The sequence below is a fragment of the Macrobrachium nipponense genome, chromosome 5, assembly GCF_015104395.2.
Source record: "Macrobrachium nipponense isolate FS-2020 chromosome 5, ASM1510439v2, whole genome shotgun sequence".
In the NCBI taxonomy this organism is placed as follows: domain Eukaryota; kingdom Metazoa; phylum Arthropoda; class Malacostraca; order Decapoda; family Palaemonidae; genus Macrobrachium; species Macrobrachium nipponense.
In genome coordinates, this window is record NC_061107.1 from 76,767,358 (window position 1) to 76,787,550 (window position 20,193).

The 20,193-nt window shown below is 38.2% G+C and overlaps 3 protein-coding genes across 9 annotated transcripts in view; 2 read left to right on the forward strand and 1 right to left on the reverse strand.

Moving 5' to 3' along the window:
* The window catches only part of LOC135215424 (peroxisomal trans-2-enoyl-CoA reductase-like), a 468,052-nt gene that overhangs the window by 127,075 nt on the left and 320,784 nt on the right, over positions 1-20,193 (reverse strand). The window lies entirely within an intron of this gene.
* Positions 1,485-9,266, forward strand: LOC135215310 (kiSS-1 receptor-like). The gene is made up of 6 exons (XM_064249869.1): positions 1,485-1,643; positions 2,531-2,648; positions 5,034-5,229; positions 5,511-5,785; positions 6,219-6,473; positions 8,708-9,266. Exons 1-6 carry the CDS (start codon positions 1,501-1,503, stop codon positions 9,062-9,064), a joined length of 1,344 nt encoding a protein of 447 aa, XP_064105939.1. The 5' UTR covers positions 1,485-1,500; the 3' UTR covers positions 9,065-9,266.
* The window catches only part of LOC135215421 (serine-rich adhesin for platelets-like), a 31,094-nt gene continuing 26,376 nt past the window's right edge, over positions 15,476-20,193 (forward strand). Inside the window, exon 1 of one of the 2 annotated variants that reach the window (XM_064250036.1) lies at positions 15,476-15,808. The gene's annotated coding sequence lies outside the window, so the exon portion shown is untranslated. The remainder of the gene's footprint in view (positions 15,809-20,193) is intronic. The other variant, XM_064250037.1, reaches the window with a different exon arrangement.

Sequence of the window (20,193 nt, forward strand, 5' to 3'; positions counted from 1 at the left end):
AGTCCCAGATAACGCCATAGTCTGGGCTTGTGCATAGGTTATAAATTCCAACAAAACTTTTCAGTTTCTTCCTTGTCTTCAGATTATGATGTTCAAAAATTTTTCTGCACTGTTTAACATGTACATTATTATTATTAGTTTTTATTTGCATTTTCATTCTAATGAATAAATCATAAATATCTTATCCTAAAATTCCTGTATCTTTGACTCAAGGCGAAACACCTTTTTCAGGCCTTTTTTTAAGGTTCTTCCTTGACCTATCCTACCCCACCCAACAACAACAACAACAATAAAGTAGTTTGTAGGCTCACTCCCCGAGCAAGCGACACGCCTTTAAACGACTCCCCGTTACTTATAACTTACTTTTATGATCGCGAGGAACTTGACGAGAAAGCTCTTGAAAGGAGTAATTTCTAGGAAACGAGAGGAGCCACTGCACAATCACGAAACTGAATAGATGGTAGAGAGAGAGAGAGAGAGAGAGAGAGAGAGAGAGAGAGAGAGAGAGAGAGAGAGAGATTTCATTTGTGAATTTGCGTTCGCAGCTTGTCAGTTCTTGCACTGACTGATGTTACCTTAAACGACAGGAGCGCTCTGGCGCTAAAAAAAAATGTTTGTATTTTGCGGGAAAGCGGCCCTGTTGAATTATTGTCCTTTACCACCATATCAGTGGCATAATAAAGCGAGCAATTTTATACAAAGATTATGTCCATCACTTTCTTTTAAACCGATATGGAACTTCGCTTGTGTTTCATAACATGAATGAACTGGGACTTTTGGCAACAAGTCTGCCATTCAAATTACTGATTGAGAGAGAGAGAGAGAGAGAGAGAGAGAGAGAGAGAGAGAGAGAGAGGAAGCGAGACGAGAGAGAGGCATGAGGAGAGAGAGAGAGAGAGAGAGAGAGAGAGAGAGAGAGAGAGAGAGAGAGAGAGAGAATCACTCACCTTGCTGGAAATACGGTACAAAACTCCTACCTTTTAGTATACTTAGATCCAAACATAAATGCATCGTGAATCCCATACGTTTGAGGACTACAAGAAATCCTGAACTAAATTCGTAATATATAAAAATTTGCTAGATAATACAAATGTACACCAATGAATGAATTCGATGCAAACAATTGTTCACCCACATCACGTGAATCAGCATTGCTCCTACTTTTATTTATTTATTTATTTATTAATTTATTTATATTTTTTACAGATAGACTGCATATTTAAATTCATAGCATTTGCAATTTGTTAAATAATAAAAATACACCAATGAATGTACCTTCGATGCAAACAACTGTTCTTCCACCTCAAGTGAATCATCAGTGGTCGTATTTTTATTTATTTATTTAAATTCATAATATACAAAACTTGCTAGATAATACAGATACACCAATGAATGCACTTTCGATGCAAAACAACTGTTCTTCAACATCACGTGAATCATCATTGCCCGTATTATTATTTATCTATTACTTTTGTACAGATAGACTGCATACTTTGGGCTATGGAGCACAACGCCACTGCAAGACAATACCCAGGACCACTCGACACCTGGTTCAAAGTCCTCATCACCGCCCTTGACACCTTTCTCGCCTTCATCACGCTGATGGGAGGCCTGACCACGCTCTACATAGTATACATGATTAGGTAAGGTATTTTACCACATGCCAATACAACGCGTATATCTCTGTGTATATGTTTAAGTGGTTTTATTTGGAGGAGACATCGTCAGCAACTTACTTTCATTCTCTCGAATATATACACCCAATAATAAAACCAGTAAGGTAACTGTCTTAACTTAAAACTGTATATAAGATATACTACATCATAGAATTATATATATATATATATATATATATATATATATATATATATATATATATATATATATATAGCAAGTGTGAGTCTTAGTGTAATTACGCCTACTTATTCACTGCCACGGACTCAAAAAAAAAATGCTTAACAAACCTTTCAACTTTTGTTTTTAGATAAAAAGAAACAATCGTTTTAGATCATATCACAAATCCAGCTTTCACTTCCACATCTGAACTTGAAAATTCATGGCCGATGATAATCACTTCGCAAGCGAAGGTAGTAGAATGTAACCAACAGACTGCTGACGACGGTTTTGATAAGAATAAAAATTTTGAAAGTAAAAAAAAAAAAAAAAAAAACGGATAGATCAATAAATAAGTGACCAATATACCAACCAAAAGCAATAGACTGCTGACGACGGTTTTGATAACAATAAAGACATTGAAGATGAGGTAGATAAATAAAAAAAAAACGAATAAATCAATAAATAAGTGACCAATATACCAACCAAAAGCAATAGACTGCTGACGACAGTTTTGATATAAATAATAAAAAAAAGAATAAATAAATAAATAAGTGACCAATATACCAATCAAAAGCAACAGACTGCTGACGACGGTTTTGATAAGTATAATAATAAGTATAATAATCGAAATAGAAAAGAAAATAAATAAATCAGTAACTATAGCTGCACAACTTAATGACGCTGCATTCCACAGGAACCAAAGTAGGCGATTGAGCTGTCTCCTGGGATGTCTGGCTGTGAGCGATATCCTCACTGCTGCTGTGCTGCTGCTTTTCGATCTTCCAGGCCTCTGGAACGACAATTTTGCATGGGTGAGTCACACGGTATGGATCTCCCACTTAAAAGTCGTACAATGAGTATGACCAGTTACTCTAATTGCACTGAATCTCCCACTTAAAAGCCTCATAATAAGTAATACTGGTAAATAGCAAACTCAAAGTGCTGTGAATCTCCCACTTAAAAGTCTTATAATAAGTATGACTGGTTAATAGCAAACTCAAGTTGCATTGAATCTCCCACTTAAAAGCCTCATAATAAGTAATACTGGTAAATAGCAAACTCAAATTGCATTGAATCTCCCACTTAAAAGTCTTATAATAAGTATAATTGGTCAATAGCAAACTCCAATTGCACTGAAGCTTCCATTTAAACGTCTTTTAATAAATATAACTAGTTAATAGCAAACTCCAGTTGGATACTTGCCTTTCGGACGAAGTACAGCTTACTGTGGGATACGAACTACATTATATCGAGAAGTTAATTTCTAGTCGCCAGAAACACATTCCTCTGGTTCCACGTTGGCAGAGCGGGGAATCGAACTCGGGACTCATGTCCGTTTCAGTTGAAGGGCTTCTATAATCCTGTTCCCTGGATGTATGGAGTTTTTCCTTGACGTGATGGGATGTGTTTGTGGCTGTTCAATAGATTTATGCTTGGAGTAATAAAAATTTTCGCGATTACATGATTTGCGAAAAGAAATAAGCAATTAGTGTTCTTTGCATAATATTTTAAAACGACAGTAACAAACATTGAGATAATGAGGAGGACTGTGATGATTCAGTCATAAAGAAACTGACTGGAAGAGAAGTGAATGGAGAAGATGATGTTTAATTCAGCAGCGGTTTTTTTGGGGGGAGGGGGGTGGGGGGTGGGGGGTGGGGGGGGTGGGGGGGGTGAATTGAGGAAGACCTAGAATGTACTGTGTCGGATTAATGTTCCTTGACATTCGGCTCTGTTGAAGGCGCATGAAGCGGATGAGAGGCTATATAGAGATTTTTAAACCAGTGGCGTGATACTGAATCACACTGCTGAAAGGATGAATACATTTTGTTGTCATCTAAAGCCGCGACCCCACAAAAGGAATAGAATTGAATTTTACCTTTAATAAACTCTACGGGATATACCGTGAAAATTTAACTACCACCCCCCGGCATTTTTAATAAAATTAAAATCGACTTTGACATTTACCTCTTTGAGACATGCCAACCTTCGGTGCGTTGCTTACCAGTTTAAGCAACAATGAGAAAAAAATAATTGGAAAAACAGAGAAGAACCTTTATAAAATTAACGCAGTTGAGGCAGCAATTACTTTCAATAAAACATTATTATTATTATTATTATTATTATTATTATTATTATTATTATTACTATTATTATTATTATTATTATTATGATAATGACAACATCGGACGTCATAGAGACTTTTAAGAAAGGATAAACTCGTGGAATCATTACTGTAACAAACTGAGGAATTTATTTCAGGGAATTACAAGAGCGAGAGGGAGGAGAGGCCAAACCAGCCCCTTTAGTTTAATGAAAACAGTCCGAGTGTCAGCGACTGAATTAATGAGGGGGAATGAAATATTTTCGTCGGTGTTGGGTAAAGAGTGAAAACTGCTCTCAAGTTAATGGCGTTCAAATTCGCCATTCGACAAAAATTGCGAGGAAATGGAGATGAGAAAACTCGAGTTTAAAAGGGATCGATGTCGTCTGCGAAATTCCGTCAATGTATAACATTTAGCACAATCTTTTATTTTGTTGGTAAAGGGACATATTTAAGTTGAGTTGAGTTGAATACGGAATTTAGGCCAAATGCCAAGCACTGGGACCTATGAGGTCATTCAATGCTGGAATGAAAACGGACAGTAAAAGGTTTGAAAGGTGTAACAGGATGAAAACCAAAGCAGTTGCACTATGTATCAAGTGATAGGAGAGGGTGGAAAGTAAGGTGTAGAAAGGAAATATGAAAGGAGGGACAGTAAAAGGAACGAAAGTGGTTGCAGCTAGTGGCCGAAGGGACGCTGCAAAGAACCTTAAGTAATGCCTACAGTGCACCGCATGAGGTCCACTGACGGCACTAACCCCCTACGGGGGCGACATATTGAAGAAGCGTTATCTGAAAGGGTATTTCCTCGCTCACACTCACACCGATTTCGTGTTTAATCAATACCATAAGTCAGCTTCTTTGTTATACTGAATACCTAGATGATTTCTAAACATCGTGCATGTACTTAAATGCCAAAAATAGACAGCAACCTCCGACATTTCCAGGTGGCTCTACGCCCCACCTGCAGGTGAAATAAGCCCCCCGAATCCACTGGATTTCGGAATGGCTCTCGCTTTCACCCCGAAACCCATAAATCACGGAAAATTCTTTAATCCGAAGCATTCAACTAACAGTTGCACACTTTCAACAGATTCTGGGAGGCTTAGCCTGCAAAGCGGGGGGATTCCTGCAGGCCACGGCAGTTCTGGCCAACGGCAACGTGATCATGGCCATCGCTGTCGACCGGTATTTGGGAATCGTGCAGGCGCCCCTGAGGCGGCTGCGCCCCGAATGGGCGGGCACGGAGGTCATTCTCTATATGATGTTCATTACGATCGTTTCTTGTGGTAAGCCAAAAAAAAAAAAAAATTATGTCGAACTGTATTTTTTTAAAAATCTCATACTGGGTCATTTATCTGAATAGCTAAACCTACCCCGCATTCAAAAGACGCTATTTTGTCTCGAATAATGATTAGCGATATTTGCAAGTGTCTGCATTAACAGAAATAATGCCATCCATCATTGCAATGAAGGAACATACAACCGCTGTCTCCAGCAGTTCAACAGAGATAAAATGAAAATAAAATGTGGAAAAAAGCTGTATGTTCTCCTTCCGAATCCATTTCAGGAATAAGCGCTCCGTACACCATATTCTACGGACTGAAGGGACCGTATTTCACTTACACGAACGGGACCATCTACCTGGAGGACATCCACTGCGACAAGTACTTCTGCTGGTCAGACGGAGATCAGATCTACTTCTTCGAAGTGGGTCTGGTGTGCGCCATCATCGTGCCGATGCTGTTTACTTTCCTCGTGACGTACGGATTCCTCATGCATTTTTTAATCCAGCGACGCTCCGTCGGGGTCACCGATGCTAGGCAGCTCGCCCGGAAGCGGAAGGTAATATGATGCTGCCTCTTTCTGAAGTCAGTTTAGTTTAGAGTCTTTACAAGAACTTCCTTTCGAGTTTCTCTTAGCCGAGTCAAAAAAAAAAAAAAAAAAAAAAAAAACTTTCGAATCCTGTTAGCCGAGTCAAAACAAAAAAAAAAAAAAAAAAAACTTTCGAATCCTGTTAGCAGAGTAAAAAAAAAAAACTTCGATTTCTCTTAGTCGAGTCAAAAAAAAAAAAAAAAACTTTTGAGTTTCATTTAGTCGGGTAAAACTAATAAAAAGAAATAAGAAAAAAAAACAACGAATGCGAAAAATATTACGTTTAAGCAGCAGAATTTATTTTCTGTTGACCTAAAAATGAATGAGCTTTTCCAAGCCTCACAAAATGACATTGGATATCCTGCCCTTCACCTAAATCATTGATACTACTTTTTTTTTCCAGGTGATGATCACAGTCTGCGCTATGATGATCAATTTCCTGGTACTGAGAATACCATCCTGGATTTTTCTTCTGGTACCCCAACCTTCCGATAAGAGCGAGGCGGGGGCTCGCAGGGCGTACAGCTACACTCACTACAGTTTGCAGTCGCTGACTCTGTGTGCTTCAGCCCTCAACCCCATCCTCTACAGTCTTCTACAGCAGAGCTACAGACAGTTTCTACCTCAAGTTACAAAGCCTTGCATCAGATCATCTAAAGTAAGGGAACATATGACAATCCTTATGTTCAGTGAAATGATTTCTTACAATTAATCACCGGGCATATAAAGCTTTCACAAAGCAAGTGAACGTTTTGAATAAAGCTCAGTAATTTGTGTATAAATGCTGGTGATGGTAAATTAAAGCTCGCCAAGGAACATGGAAGAGCATGGATGATAAAAGACCAGATTTAAATTCAGCCTCTAAATTATATGTGGTCCATACACAAAGAACGCCTCGTTTTATGAAAAGTATGGTATACCGAGAACAGGAGTTTGATGAATTGAGTTGAGTTGAACACAGAATTAAGACCAAAGGCCAAGCACTGGGACCTATGAAAGGTGTGACAGGAGGAAAACCTCACAGCAGTTGTAACTATGAATCAAGTGTTAGGAGATGGTGGAAAGTAAGATGAAGGAAAAGAATATGAAAGGAGGTACAGTAAAAGGAACTAAACCGGTTGCAGCTAGGGGCCGAAGGCACGCTGCAAAGAACCTGAGGTAATGCCTACAGTGCACCCCATGAGGTCCACTGACGGCACTAACACCCTACGGGGAGGAGTTCAATGAAACAGCCACCACGATGCAGAGATGGAGATCTCACCTTAAGGCAAAACCAAACCTTCTATTGATGCATTTCACTGGAATCTGAAAGCTCCTCATGACCAGACAAGTGACGGTGTGTGAGGGTAACAGGACGCGAGGTAGCATTTAAAAAAAAAAAACACCTCCGGTCACAATCTTCATTTAGAAGCCGCTGCCGGATGTGAACCACATTCAGTCCCAAGACTGTGGGCAAAACTTTTACCCGAATTTCGTTTGGGGTTGCTTGACTTTTCTGCATAATTATGCTGTCTCCTGAAAGACACATTAAAAGAGATGGATACTTTACCCTATAATAAACGGAGAAAAGTCAGGAGATTCAATAGACTTAAAAACGCTAGTAAAACAGTTATAGAAGATTCACATCATCCGTGTATATGATGTTTAGGCCAGTCCCTTACGACGCTCCTGATTGGCTGTCGATAAGCCAATCACAGGGCTGGAAACTCTCCGTCTCTCTCGAGAGTTCACATAGGTAGGATGTATGTTCCACCGCTCCTGAGGGATACGTCTTTCAAAAGTGTCCCTCAGGAGAGGTGGAACATACATCCTGCCTATGTGAATACTCTCTCGAGAGACAGAGTTTCCAGCCCTGTGAGTGGCTTATCAACAGCCAATCAGGAGCATCGTAAGGGACTGGCCTAGACATCATATGTACGGGTGATGTGAATCTACTATAGTAATGGAAACCTCATGAAAATGTAGCCATTTTTCATCACTTTCCATTTACTTAGTTGCACTAGCCATTTGTAATAGTTACTTAACTAATAATATTGCGTCTGTTGGGACCTCTTTCCGAAATCCTTAGTATCCCACAATAACATTAAATGCAGAGGAACTCTTTGAATTCCATTCAGTTATATGGTGGGAGATATTGATGGCATAAATTGCTCACAAAAGCTTCTGTATACTACGAGATTTCGTATCCCCAATTGCCTTGAGTACTACACTGAAGTAATGAACTACTAACTTATTTTAGGACAACAGTCATAATTTCATATCATAATTAGACGAAAATTTTATTTGCCTATAATATAAAAATAGTTACAGGCATTAAAAAGAGAAGACTTCTTGAATACATATCCAAGGTATTTAACATGACGGATAGGCGAAAACCGTTAAAAAAATCAATATTCAAAGAAAAATATGATCAAGAAAATCGTCGTAGTCATTTTAGTTGTGATAAACTATATTCATGCCCTCATCCAGTTCACATTTCCATTCTTTTTTAAATTAACATTTCATTATTATTATTATTATTATTATTATTATTATATTATTATGATTATTATTATTATTATTATTATTATTATTATTATTATTATTATTGTTGTTGTTGTTGTTGTTGTATTAAAAGTAATAGCTGCCTCGGCTGCGTTAATTTTATGAAGGTTCTTCTCTATTTTTCTAATTATTGTTTAGAAAAATAGAGAAGAACCTTTACAAAATTAACGCAGCTGAGGCAGCAATACTTTTAATAAAACATGTTTAAAAGAGGGTTTACCTCCAGCATATATTATCATTATTATCATCATCATCATCATTATTATTATTATTATTATTATTATTATTATTATTATTATTATTATTATTATTATTATCATACATTTACTTTTTTTTGCAATCGAGCAGAAGGTGAGACCACTAATCACCACCAGTTCTCAGCCATCCTGTGCAACGATGACGTCACCGGAAACCATCAGCAGCACCCTGCCTACCAGATCAACACTGCTCCATTCGACCAACGCATTACCGAACGTCATTAACAACCACGGGATGACACCCGTTGGGGTTCCTCAACCATCAGCAACCGTGCAGAGCGACCCAGTGCTTTTCCTGCCAGGATGTAGCAGTACCTTGTACGATCAACTGCTGGAGGAATCCAACCCGTGGAATAAAGTAGTGACGCCAAAACTAGCCGTCGTCATGGAAGTGGAAGAAGAGTCATATTCTGAACATGACGGCAAGAAGAAGAAACATGTTCCTTAATAATGTTAGTTCATCAGATTGATGATGTTAATGCGTGGCGTTTTGTCAGGCTTCGTGTGGTTATAAGAATCCTTTAGTATGTGTGTGTGTGTGCTTTTATCTTTAATTTTCTTCTTATTTCGTTTAAAACTAACATTAAATCACCATTTTTGTGAAAATGAAATATTTGATTATTTACCCATGAGCATATTTATTGGGAAGTTGCAACGGATATATAACTATCATCATCTTGACCTATTCGTGTATGCACAAATACACACGTCGCACATACATGCATACACATTAGTGTGTATATATATATACATATACACATATAATATACACATATATCTGTATATATATAAATATAAATATGAATATATATATATATATATATATATATATATATATATATATATAATTAAATTTCTGACTCACATAAAGATCGAACCCAGCTCTTTCAATTGAAAGGCAAGGACATTGCCAATCTATATATATATATATATATATATATATATATATATATATATATATATATACATACATACATATATATACATACACCTGAGAGAGCTTATGAAACGAAAACTAATCATGCCGACAAGAACATTACGATTATAAAAAAAAGCAAATCCGACGTTAATCCCTCAGCTCCGACCAATCGCCCTCTGGTCACCCTTTTTTTCCTTGATCGGGGCTGCTGCTCTCTTTTAAGTGGATTACCTGGGTTCATTTCTGGTACGCAGTAATTACAGGTAACATTAAAAAGGTTTCCCGTCCGAGAGAGAGAGAGAGAGAGAGAGAGAGAGAGAGAGAAATGGCGAAGGAGGAAACGAAAGAGGGTGCTGCTGCTACTGCAGAGACCACGATCCACGATTCGAGTCGCCGCCCACCGGCCACCCCCCCCCCCCCCCACCACAAAAAAAAAAAAAAAATAAAACACACACACACACACCGCCAGTTTCTTCCATTTCCAGCTTAATGCAAATGGTTATCGATTAGAGCGAGGTCGGCCGGCTTGCTTGTTCAGTGTTATTCATTCCACTTTTTTCTTTTTTTTTTTATTTCTTTCGGGGATTTCGGGGGGAAATCTTCTCCCGAGGAATGGAACGCGAGTTTTTTTTTTGCATCTTGACGCAGACAAAGTTCACTGGTCTAGTTCGGTCATTCGTCTCATTTTGTTTGTGCGTAAGAATGAAGTTTTGCGGGAGCCAAATTAATATGAATACGTTTTCAACTAATCGTCTCTTACTCAGCAGTTTCCAAGTCTGTTTATTCCATATTAGCATTCAAGCTGAACAACAATAAATTTTAGTGTTTATTGTACATTCACTGACTGGCTTATATATATATATATATATATATATATATATATATAGATATAGTATATATATATTATATATATATATATATATATATATATATATATATATATATATATATATATATATATATATATTATATACATATATAGTTGGCAATTCTTGTTTCACTAAAACAACCTTACTGAATCCACCTTATGTTTGTTCACTTCATGTAGCAGGGCATACTAAAACTATTTCCCTTCGTACGCAAAATATACGGACTTTATTGTATTACAGAACTTAAGCCAAAGGCCAAGCGCTTTCGCGTATGAGGTCATTCAGCGCTGAAAACGATATTGACAGTAAGAAAGTCTGAAAGGTGTAACAGGAGGTAAACCTCAAAGCAGTTGCACTATGAATCAACTGTTAGTAGAGGCTGGACCCTTAAGATGGAAGGAAGAGAATAACGACGGAGGTACAGTTAAAGGAATGAAAGGGGTTGCAGCTAGGGGCCGAAGGGACGCTGCAAAGAACCTTGAGTAATGCCTACAGTGCACCGCGACTGCTATTGCCCCATCATTTTTACACTTATAAAAACATCGCCCACTTAACTACGGTAGATATTCATACGGTTTAGACCATCAAAAGTTAAAAATCCAAGTAATGTCTGAAAATCGATTGAGTATGAACATAATCCTGACTCAACTAATTTTAGTTTTGATATTTTCTTTTCGTTCACGTTGTAACGCTTCCTGTCCAATGACCGAAATTTTAAATGTATATTTGATGTATCGTCATACCCCAGTGACAAAATTTCCGGCAGGTTTAACTTTATTTTATTTATTTATTTTATTTTGGATTTCCTTATTTATAATTCAGTTCAGATATATTTTACTGGTCTTACAGTTTAGAAGCCTAATCCCGTGGAGGTGTGCTTCCAGGCAGTCGTTACAGGATATATATTTCACGGAAACACAGATTCCCTTTTCCTGATTAAAGAGAAACGCTAAAAGCACGATAGCTGCACCCGTATTTTCCCCAGCGAAGTTAGGCAAACGCCATATCTGGACAGTACCTGGATGGGTGACCGGGAAGGAGGGCGAGCTACTACGTGCCGTCGCCTAAGCCACACAAGATCATCCGTAGGAATAGAGCTATGGGGCTCGCAGCCTCACCCTGGAGATCATATACAGACTGGCAACACCTTTTGGAGTTGAGCTGAATGACTGTGAAATCCACTGCTTCGATGGACGACAGAGGCGAGACTTAGCGTGACCCCTTTCTCTTCTGGCTCTTCAGCTTTATTTAGCTTTCTGAGTGTCAATGGCAGGAGGGTCATGTCTCATCGTTTGCCAACCGGCCGATTGTTTGTTTGTATGATGTTTTGTACGTTTGCATGGAACCAGTGGATGATTCAGCAACGGGACCAACGGCTTGACGTGACCTCCGAACCACGCCGAGTGAACTTCTATCACCAGAAAAACACATCTTTTGGCCCCTCAGTGGAATGCCCGAGAATTGAACTCGCGGCCAGCGATGTCAACCCGCTGATTGGTTTCCGGCATTCATTTACTTACCTCACTTTGAGAGTCAAGCACAACTAATGAGCCAGGGGTGATGATAGTCTCAATACAAAGACATCTCAGGCTCTGGGAGGAGCAAAAATCTTTCGTGGTTAAATTCAAGCTGGAAAATGCGCAGTTTTCCATTTCAATAGCGTTCCTCTTTGACCTCTTGATCACGTGATAATGATGGTATGGTCAAAATGACCTTTTCCAATTACAGACAACTGTATCTTGCCAACGTGCAGAAATACAGCCTCCCGTATCATCGTTTATATTAACGATTAGAAACAGGATACTTCAACCAATTTGACACCTTAAAACTCGTGGTAATGAGGCTATTCAGTTTCTGCCTAATCCTCTACTTGTGGCAAATCGATGAGTTTCCAAGGGCGGGCCATAGTAACGCTTAACGATCTACTCTCACTTCACACCATAAAATTACAAAACGGGTTATTTAACTCTTCCAATCCCACCATGATGTCTCCGCAAAGACATAAATTGAAAGATAATGAGGCTATGAAATTTCCTGAGGTGGTGAGCGACACAGTATTTTTTTTTATCCAACGAAAATTCCTTCAATCTGTTGCAGCCTTCGGTTCCTTTTCATCAATGTTTACCAAGAGAGCTCATTTTGCCTCTTGATTGTATGATTATTTTATTTTTCCTAGAATATATTTAGTCGTAGTAGTTAAGGTTTTCGTTTATTTAGTCGCATTTACAATTTTAATTGCAAAAATTAATATGCTGAAAATATTATATAACATGGCTTCAAGTGTTGTAGTTTAGGTGCGTTTTTTTTATTCTGAAGATTTATATGAGCATTTTGATGTCCTTTCGTTGAACCATATTTAAGAGCTTGTAATGTTAGTAACTGTATATGTTGTGGTCAATAAACTTCTATCTATCTATCTCATTTACTTGAGTCTGAGCCACCCACTTTAAACCATACCATGTCATCATTCTTCCATCTTACTGTCCACCCTCTCTTATCAATTAGTTGACAGTGCAACTGAGAGGTTTTCCTCCTGTTAAACCTTTCAAACCTTTCACTGACATTTTTTGCTTCGGCGCTGAATGACCTCGTAGGTCCTAGTGCTTGGCCTTTGGCCTAAATTCTGCATTCATTTCAACTCAACGTGGTGGAGAACAGTGAGCAAACATTGCGGTTTAGAGTGAGAGATTACACACGTCTCTACTCCTTATGATTCTCTCATATTAGGGTTGTAACTATAATCCTTCCGTGACGTCATAATCACGTGATTATGAGTTCGCAAACTCTTCTCGCCTACTCCAAAGTTTGTAAGAAAGAATGGCTTCTTCGACGTGGGTTTCACGCAACCTCTAATGCCTCGAGGTTTCTCACATTAAGGAATACAAAACATTGATAATCTCGTAATTCAGATGCCCTAAATTTTTGTAACTTAGTTTATTTAACACATGAAAAAATAATCTCCCTTATGAAATGTCACGCAATCCTCGGCAGAATCTGGATACTTCACCTCAAAGGTTACAAAAATAAGTAAAATCAGCCTCTCTGTCCGTTTTGCAATAATGCCGCTTAGACCAAAACAACATGATAATGAGATCATTAAATGTTCTAACCAAGTTTTGCTATTATGGAATAATCCATCACCTTTCCAATGGGGGGCCGCTCTGCCAACGTGGAATCAGAGGAATTTATTTCTGGTGATTAAATATTAATTTCTCGATACAATGTGGTTCGGATCCCACAATAAGCTGTAGGTCCCGTTGCTAGGTAACCAATAGGTTCCTTGCCACGTGAAAAATATCTAATTCTTCGGGCCAGCCCTAGGAGAGCTGTTAATCAGCTCAGTGGTCTGGTTAAACTAAGATATACTTTGCCTTGTTTTCCAATGGGGAGTCTCACAAGCCTTCTGCGACAAGGTTATCTCGAATTAAAGGTTACCAGACAGGTCACTCTTCAGGTCGATTTTACCCCTCACACATTCTCGCAATGACCTCACTTTGTAAGGTCAGAGTCACTTATCAATAAGGTCGAGAAATTTTCAACCTAGCTCACTACAAAGAGGCGTTATACAGTATGACTTCTAGTTTTCAATCATACCAAATAGGTCTCTGTCTCCCATTCTCTCGCCTCTCTTAAACACACAGACAGACACCCACCCTATTTGTGTATGTGTGTATATATGTATATGTATATGTATATATATATATATATATATATATATATATATATATATATATATATTGCTACATTCATCTACAGTGGTATGCTAGGGCGTTTCCCCGACTTCTGACGTCTTGTCTTCCCGAAGTGTCTGCTAAGTCGAAACGTCCATTTGAAGGTTGCAGTTGGTGGTGATCTACATTCATGGAGTTTCCAGCCTACTGGCATAAATATATGAGTATAAACATATATATGTATGCAATTGTAATAGCCACAATCGCATATGTATCTGGTATAAAAAAGGACCAGTAGATTCTACATATGTATGTATATGTAGAATCTACTCGTCATTTGTTTTACCAGATACATATGAAATTGTAATATCCACAATGCCCTCTTAACTTCTTGAAGTGACAAGCGTATCCAAAAAAAAAAAGCGAATAATTCAAGAAGTTAAGAGGTATTTGTGGCTATTACAGTTTCATTTATGTATATATATATACATGAAGACACCCACACACACATTCCTGCGAGCATTCTTTCGTGGACGTGCTTGCGCACGCGCATGCAGACACGCAAAGTGAATAAGTGGCCTTCCTGAAACAAAGGAAAGGTATTATGGCAGCGGAGGCGAGATCTGAACTGAGCTTTATAAAAGCATCTCGGCCGTACGTAAGCTTTAACCAGAAGGAAGGACAAATTATTCATGCCTTCCCTTGCTATTCCATTGCAGTTATGGCAAACCTTGCAAGGTGGCGGTTGGCTTTACTCCCACCGTTACTTAACAATGGTCAGTCATTTCTGTTTGCATTATCATCCTCGAAAAAGAAACCCACAAAATCAGTGTATAAAGTGTTTACTTATAAGTATTTACATTTTGTTTTATACAGTGATTTTGTGGGTTTCTTTTCCAATCTTCAGAAGAAAACTGAAAGAAGTTTTTGTTTGGATTATCATCATCAGCAACTCGTCAATACTTTCATCATTTTAAATACTATTTGCTTGTCCTTTGGGGACATTTTATGGGACTACAAACGCGTCCTATGAACAGACATTTAGATATATTTTATTTAGGTTAAATTCTTCGTTATAGCCAAGTGTCATCTTTATCATAATCATGACCATTTTTCCTTCCTTCCATCTAATGAACACCTGTCCTCCTCCTGGATGCTCAGGTGATATCCGCAAACGCATCTTGCCTACACCTTTAACTCCATTTAGCATGAACCAATTCAGAACCACTGGACGAGAGTCACATTCGCGGCACTGACCAGGTGTGGCGATGGTCCTTTCTTTCCCCCCCACCCTCTCTCTCTCTCTCTCCGGTCTCTCATCTCTCTCTCTCTCTCTCTCTCTCTCTCTCTCTCGGTGGCACTCGCAAGACCAATGCATGGAAGACTCGGCGAGTCTAAATCGAGTACTCGCGGGAGCTTTCCAGCAGTGTTGTTCCAGCTGTGGCGGAGGACAGGTGTGGAAGTCTGTTACCTCTGGAAACGGCTTATCTTAGAGACCCAACTTCCCGGGGTGAGCACTGGCGGCCAACATTTCCAGAAGTGTGGGAACGTCACGGGAAATACCTTACCGGTAATCTCTCTTCAACAAGAACGTCGCTCTCGTTATGAATGAATGGATTTTGGATTTTGCACGACGATTAAATCGAGAGAGAGAGAACTTTATTCCTGAACAAGTTTCGTTGCTGGAAATTGCAAAGGCGCTGCGGGGGAATGCACCAGGATTGCTTGCATTGGTCAGTGGAAATCACACTTGCTAATTCGTAATTTATGTGAGAGACGTTAAACGCATTGCCGTCATGCTGATTGCATTTGCACCGTGCGAGTCACAGTTTGTTTGTTTGTTTCTTAGGTGTGCAAAGTTTGTGAGAGTGAATCGCCTTCGTTTATCTGCGGCAGTTATGATTCATTTAATAGAAACAAATAACTCTTTTTAAATATTTAAGAATATTTAAGAAGGTTGAACGAACAGGTACCACAATGGTAAGACTCGGTGATTCATAGGAATATCTAAATTTTATTTTCAGCAAAAAGCTGAATGAGGAAGTGGAAAGAAGACGATTTAGCACTTCAGGTAAAATGATTTCGTACTCTGCTGTTCGGTAAGATTAACTGCCTTTTTTCCAAGCTGAGCAACAAAACTAATTTTAATCTCTACCGCACAATAAAGTTAAATACTGGATGGAGTGATAAATTATGGACAATATTGAGAAAACTAGGCTAAATTTTTATAACTGAAAAGGGAAATCTAGACACTGTGCCATATGCACCCGGCAAGTTCTCAGTTACGCTATACTAGTTAACTTTAAAATAGCGTTATATAAAATATGCGCGCAACTTCCCTAATTAATTCTTCGATTACAGAGGAAAGCATTTAGTTTTACATGAGTCATACCAGTGTTGAATTACAGAGGCTTCCGTAAAATAATCAAAACTTTATATATAATATATATATATATATATATATATATATATATATATATATATATATATATATATATATATATATATATATATATATATATATATATACGTACACGGAACTTCCCTCATTAATTCTTCGATTACAGAGGAAAAGCATTTAGTTTTTACATGAGTCATATCGGTACTAAATTACAGACGTTTCCTTAAAATAATCAACACACACACACATATACACACACACACACATATATATATATATATATATATATATATATATATATATATATATATATATATATATGTGTGTGTGTGTGTGTGTGTGTGTGTGTGTGTATAACGTACACGCAACTTCCCTCATTAATTCTTCGATTACAGACGAAAGCATTAGTTTTTACATGAGTCATATCGGTGCTAAATTACAGAGGTTTCCATAAAATATACACTTTTGTATATATAAAAATAGGTTCGTAAAATGGGATGTGCTCGCCAAATGCTTTGGCAGAGCAGCGAACCGAAGTAACCAGTTACCCAGCTGAAAAGTTTTGTATAACGTGCGGTATTATTCAGGGAGGCGCGGAATTTTTCTCCCAAAATGCTCAGAATATAAACTGACGCACCAGTTTGTCAGGGGATTTTCCTCCGTTGCTAATTCTTACCCCCAGAACTTTTGCGATATTTAGAATTTTTCTTTCCGACGACGAAGGTGGGATCGTGGTATGTTTTAACAGTGTCTGCTCGTGTTTATATTATGAAAGAGATCGGGTATCGGGTACAAATAATGTAATTTAAACGTTTCGTTGCTAGTTACGTATCTGCGATGTCCTTTTCATATTGAAAAATCACAACGGCAATTCTTTTAAAATTAAGTTGGCCATGTTTGACTTTTAAGGGACAAAGGTTACACAACAAGCTAATTTTGTGTATACCACATTAACACATACGAGTCCGGAATATTGCATATAGTACAATAATTAACAACTGAGAGGTCTCGGCGGAATTTGGTTTGTACCTCGTCGTATTTTTCTTTATATGTTTACTTATCCATTATTACTGAAAGAGAGTCCGATAAAGCAAAGACCATGTAACGACCTCACCTATACTCTGCTTTTTTCCATCTGTCCACCCGCCTGTGGTGTTTGCGTATGGTAACAGTGCGTCCGGGCTTTAGATAGTTACATTCAGCTTACATTCAACAATTATAATAATATCCTATTTCGAATATTAACGTTGTAATTCGCATACAGTAAATTATTAAAACACTTTTCAGTTGCAAATGTACATCCAGGTATCCTTTTATTTACATAAAACTTACACACAGCGTAACTATCTAAAGCCCAGGACACAGTGTTACCGTACGCAAACACCACAGGCGGGTGGACAGATGGAAAAAAAAAATAGAGTATAGTCATAGACTCGTGAAATAGCTACAGAGAAGGGGAAGGCCAAAGAATGGGGTATAAAACCCCAAAAGAGGGGCTAAGACGCGCCTCTTACCGGAAGTTAACTTAACCAAGGGGCATGGCTAATAATAATAATAATAATAATAATAATAATAATAAAAAGGACTAGTACAGTATCAGCATACATCCCAAGAATTTGCTTACCGCAAGGAAGTTAGATAAGACTGAAGGAAGGTAGATCGTGCTTTTGCAAATTCATTCCATTATTATTATTGTTATTATTATTATTATTCAGAAGATGAGCCATAGTCACATGGAAAAGCCAAACGGGCACAGTTGATTTGAAATTCAAGCTTCCAAAGAATATAGTGTTCATTTGAAAGAAGTAACAGGAGGCAATGCTAAATGCAAAAAAGATGAGATCACTTACTGGAACAGAAAAGAAAAATGATCGTAGATACAACTACGTAAATCAGCGAGTGTAAAAGCATATCTTTCCCGGACTCAGGTACTGTACACGTTATCTCCCCTTAACTACCTACTTTTAACGATTACTATATATATCGTAGACGTAGACTACCGTCGTTATTGTTACGCCCCAGGTTTAACACGAACCGACCAATGTTTGGTAAACTTACTTTCCTTCTTACGCGTTTCCACAGGAATGATCTCTGCCATTTTCAGAGGGGTAGGTTCTAAGAAGCGGCCTTTTGAGACCGATTCAAGTGACACCAATCTACGGGTGTGTGTGTGTGCGTGTGTGCGTGCGCACACACACACACACACACACACACACACACACACACACACACACACACACACACATATATATATATATATATATATATATATATATATATATATATTTCCTTTTTTTTATATAACACAGATTAGGTAGTAGGTTCCCTCTCCATTCGATATTGTCTCGTAGGAAGAGTATCTATATTTGTACATGCACACACACATATATATATATATATATATATATATATATATATATATATATATATATATATATATATATATATAAGTAGACAATCACCCTATTCGCTTTGCGAAATATTCGTCACTCAGAATCTGAAACATTCATAACCCCATCAAAGTTTGTCTATGGCACTTACTTTGTTTTACCCCCTCACTATTTTCCGGCCAATATTTACCCTGGAAGCCGTCAATCTCCCCAGAATAAACAAATGAGGAGAAGCCGCCTTCTCTCCCCGCTACTTGTTAATGCAACGGGGTCATCTGTGTATTACCTTAATTATGACGGCTAATGCATCATCACGAGGATTCGATTTCATTTTCATAATCGCTGTTTAATCTGACTTCCATTATACTGTATTTATGCAACTGTCCCTTCCCACTCTCTCTCTCTCGCATGAACACAATAGGGTTGGAGAGAGAGAGAGAGAGAGAGAGAGAGAGAGAGAGAGAGAGAGAGAGAGAGAGAGAGAGAGAGAGAGAGAGAGAGAGAGAGAGAGAGAGAGAGAGAGAGAGAGTTTTCATATTACAAAAGATTCAAATATGCAAAGCAAAGAATCCGAACTGGTAGATATCTGTATTCGAAAACGCTTAGAAACTAAACTTGAATATGCCGGGAAAAAAAGAATAAAGGAAATATTAAACAAGAATATTACACATCAGAAATGCAGCTGTTTTCTTGGATTCTCTGCTTTACGAAGGTCTTTTGTAAATTCATATTCGTCGTAATTATACTCAGTTGTAAGGTGAGTTAATATCTGCTACTGGAAAAAAAGAAAGAAGAAATTAAATAATGTGCCGAAGAAACTTCGGCGCAATTGACTTTTCTATACAACGTATAATCAAGGCCACCGAAAACAGATATATCTTTTGGTGCTCTCGACATAATGCTGTATGAGTCGCAGCCAATGAGAATTTAACCCCGGTCCGGTGGTGTCCTGACCTTTATCTTCGCCAGGCGCAAGATTGGCTAACTTTATCCTTAAATAAAATTAAAGTTACTGAGGCTGGAGGGCTGCAATTTGGGATGTTTGATGTTTAGATCTGAGTATGGACAGAATAAAGTGTGGACAAACAAAGCCGACTCGATAGTTTTCTTTTACAGAAAACTAAAACGAGGAACAACCGGGAAACAATAAATGTCTAAGTTGTTCCAGTATTCCAGGTTGCAGCTGCTGCAGCCCTTCTTCTGTGCGAAGGATGGAAGACCACAGCGAGGGAGCTGTCCTCCCTTATCGTCCCTCTGGGGTCTTACCGATCGGGATAAAAAATGAATGAAAGTATACATGCGCAAGGCGTCCCTGTACTAGCCAGTA

What these genes read in the sequence shown, in the direction of transcription:
- LOC135215310 (XM_064249869.1), top strand. Translation starts at nt 1,501, where the DNA reads ATGGAGCACAACGCCACTGCAAGACAATACCCAGGACCACTCGACACC. An exon ending in TACATAGTATACATGATTAG is followed by an intron (nt 1,644 to 2,530) that starts GTAAGGTATTTT and finishes TGCATTCCACAG; the next exon opens with GAACCAAAGTAGGCGATTGA. An exon ending in AGCTCGCCCGGAAGCGGAAG is followed by an intron (nt 5,786 to 6,218) that starts GTAATATGATGC and finishes TTTTTTTTCCAG; the next exon opens with GTGATGATCACAGTCTGCGC.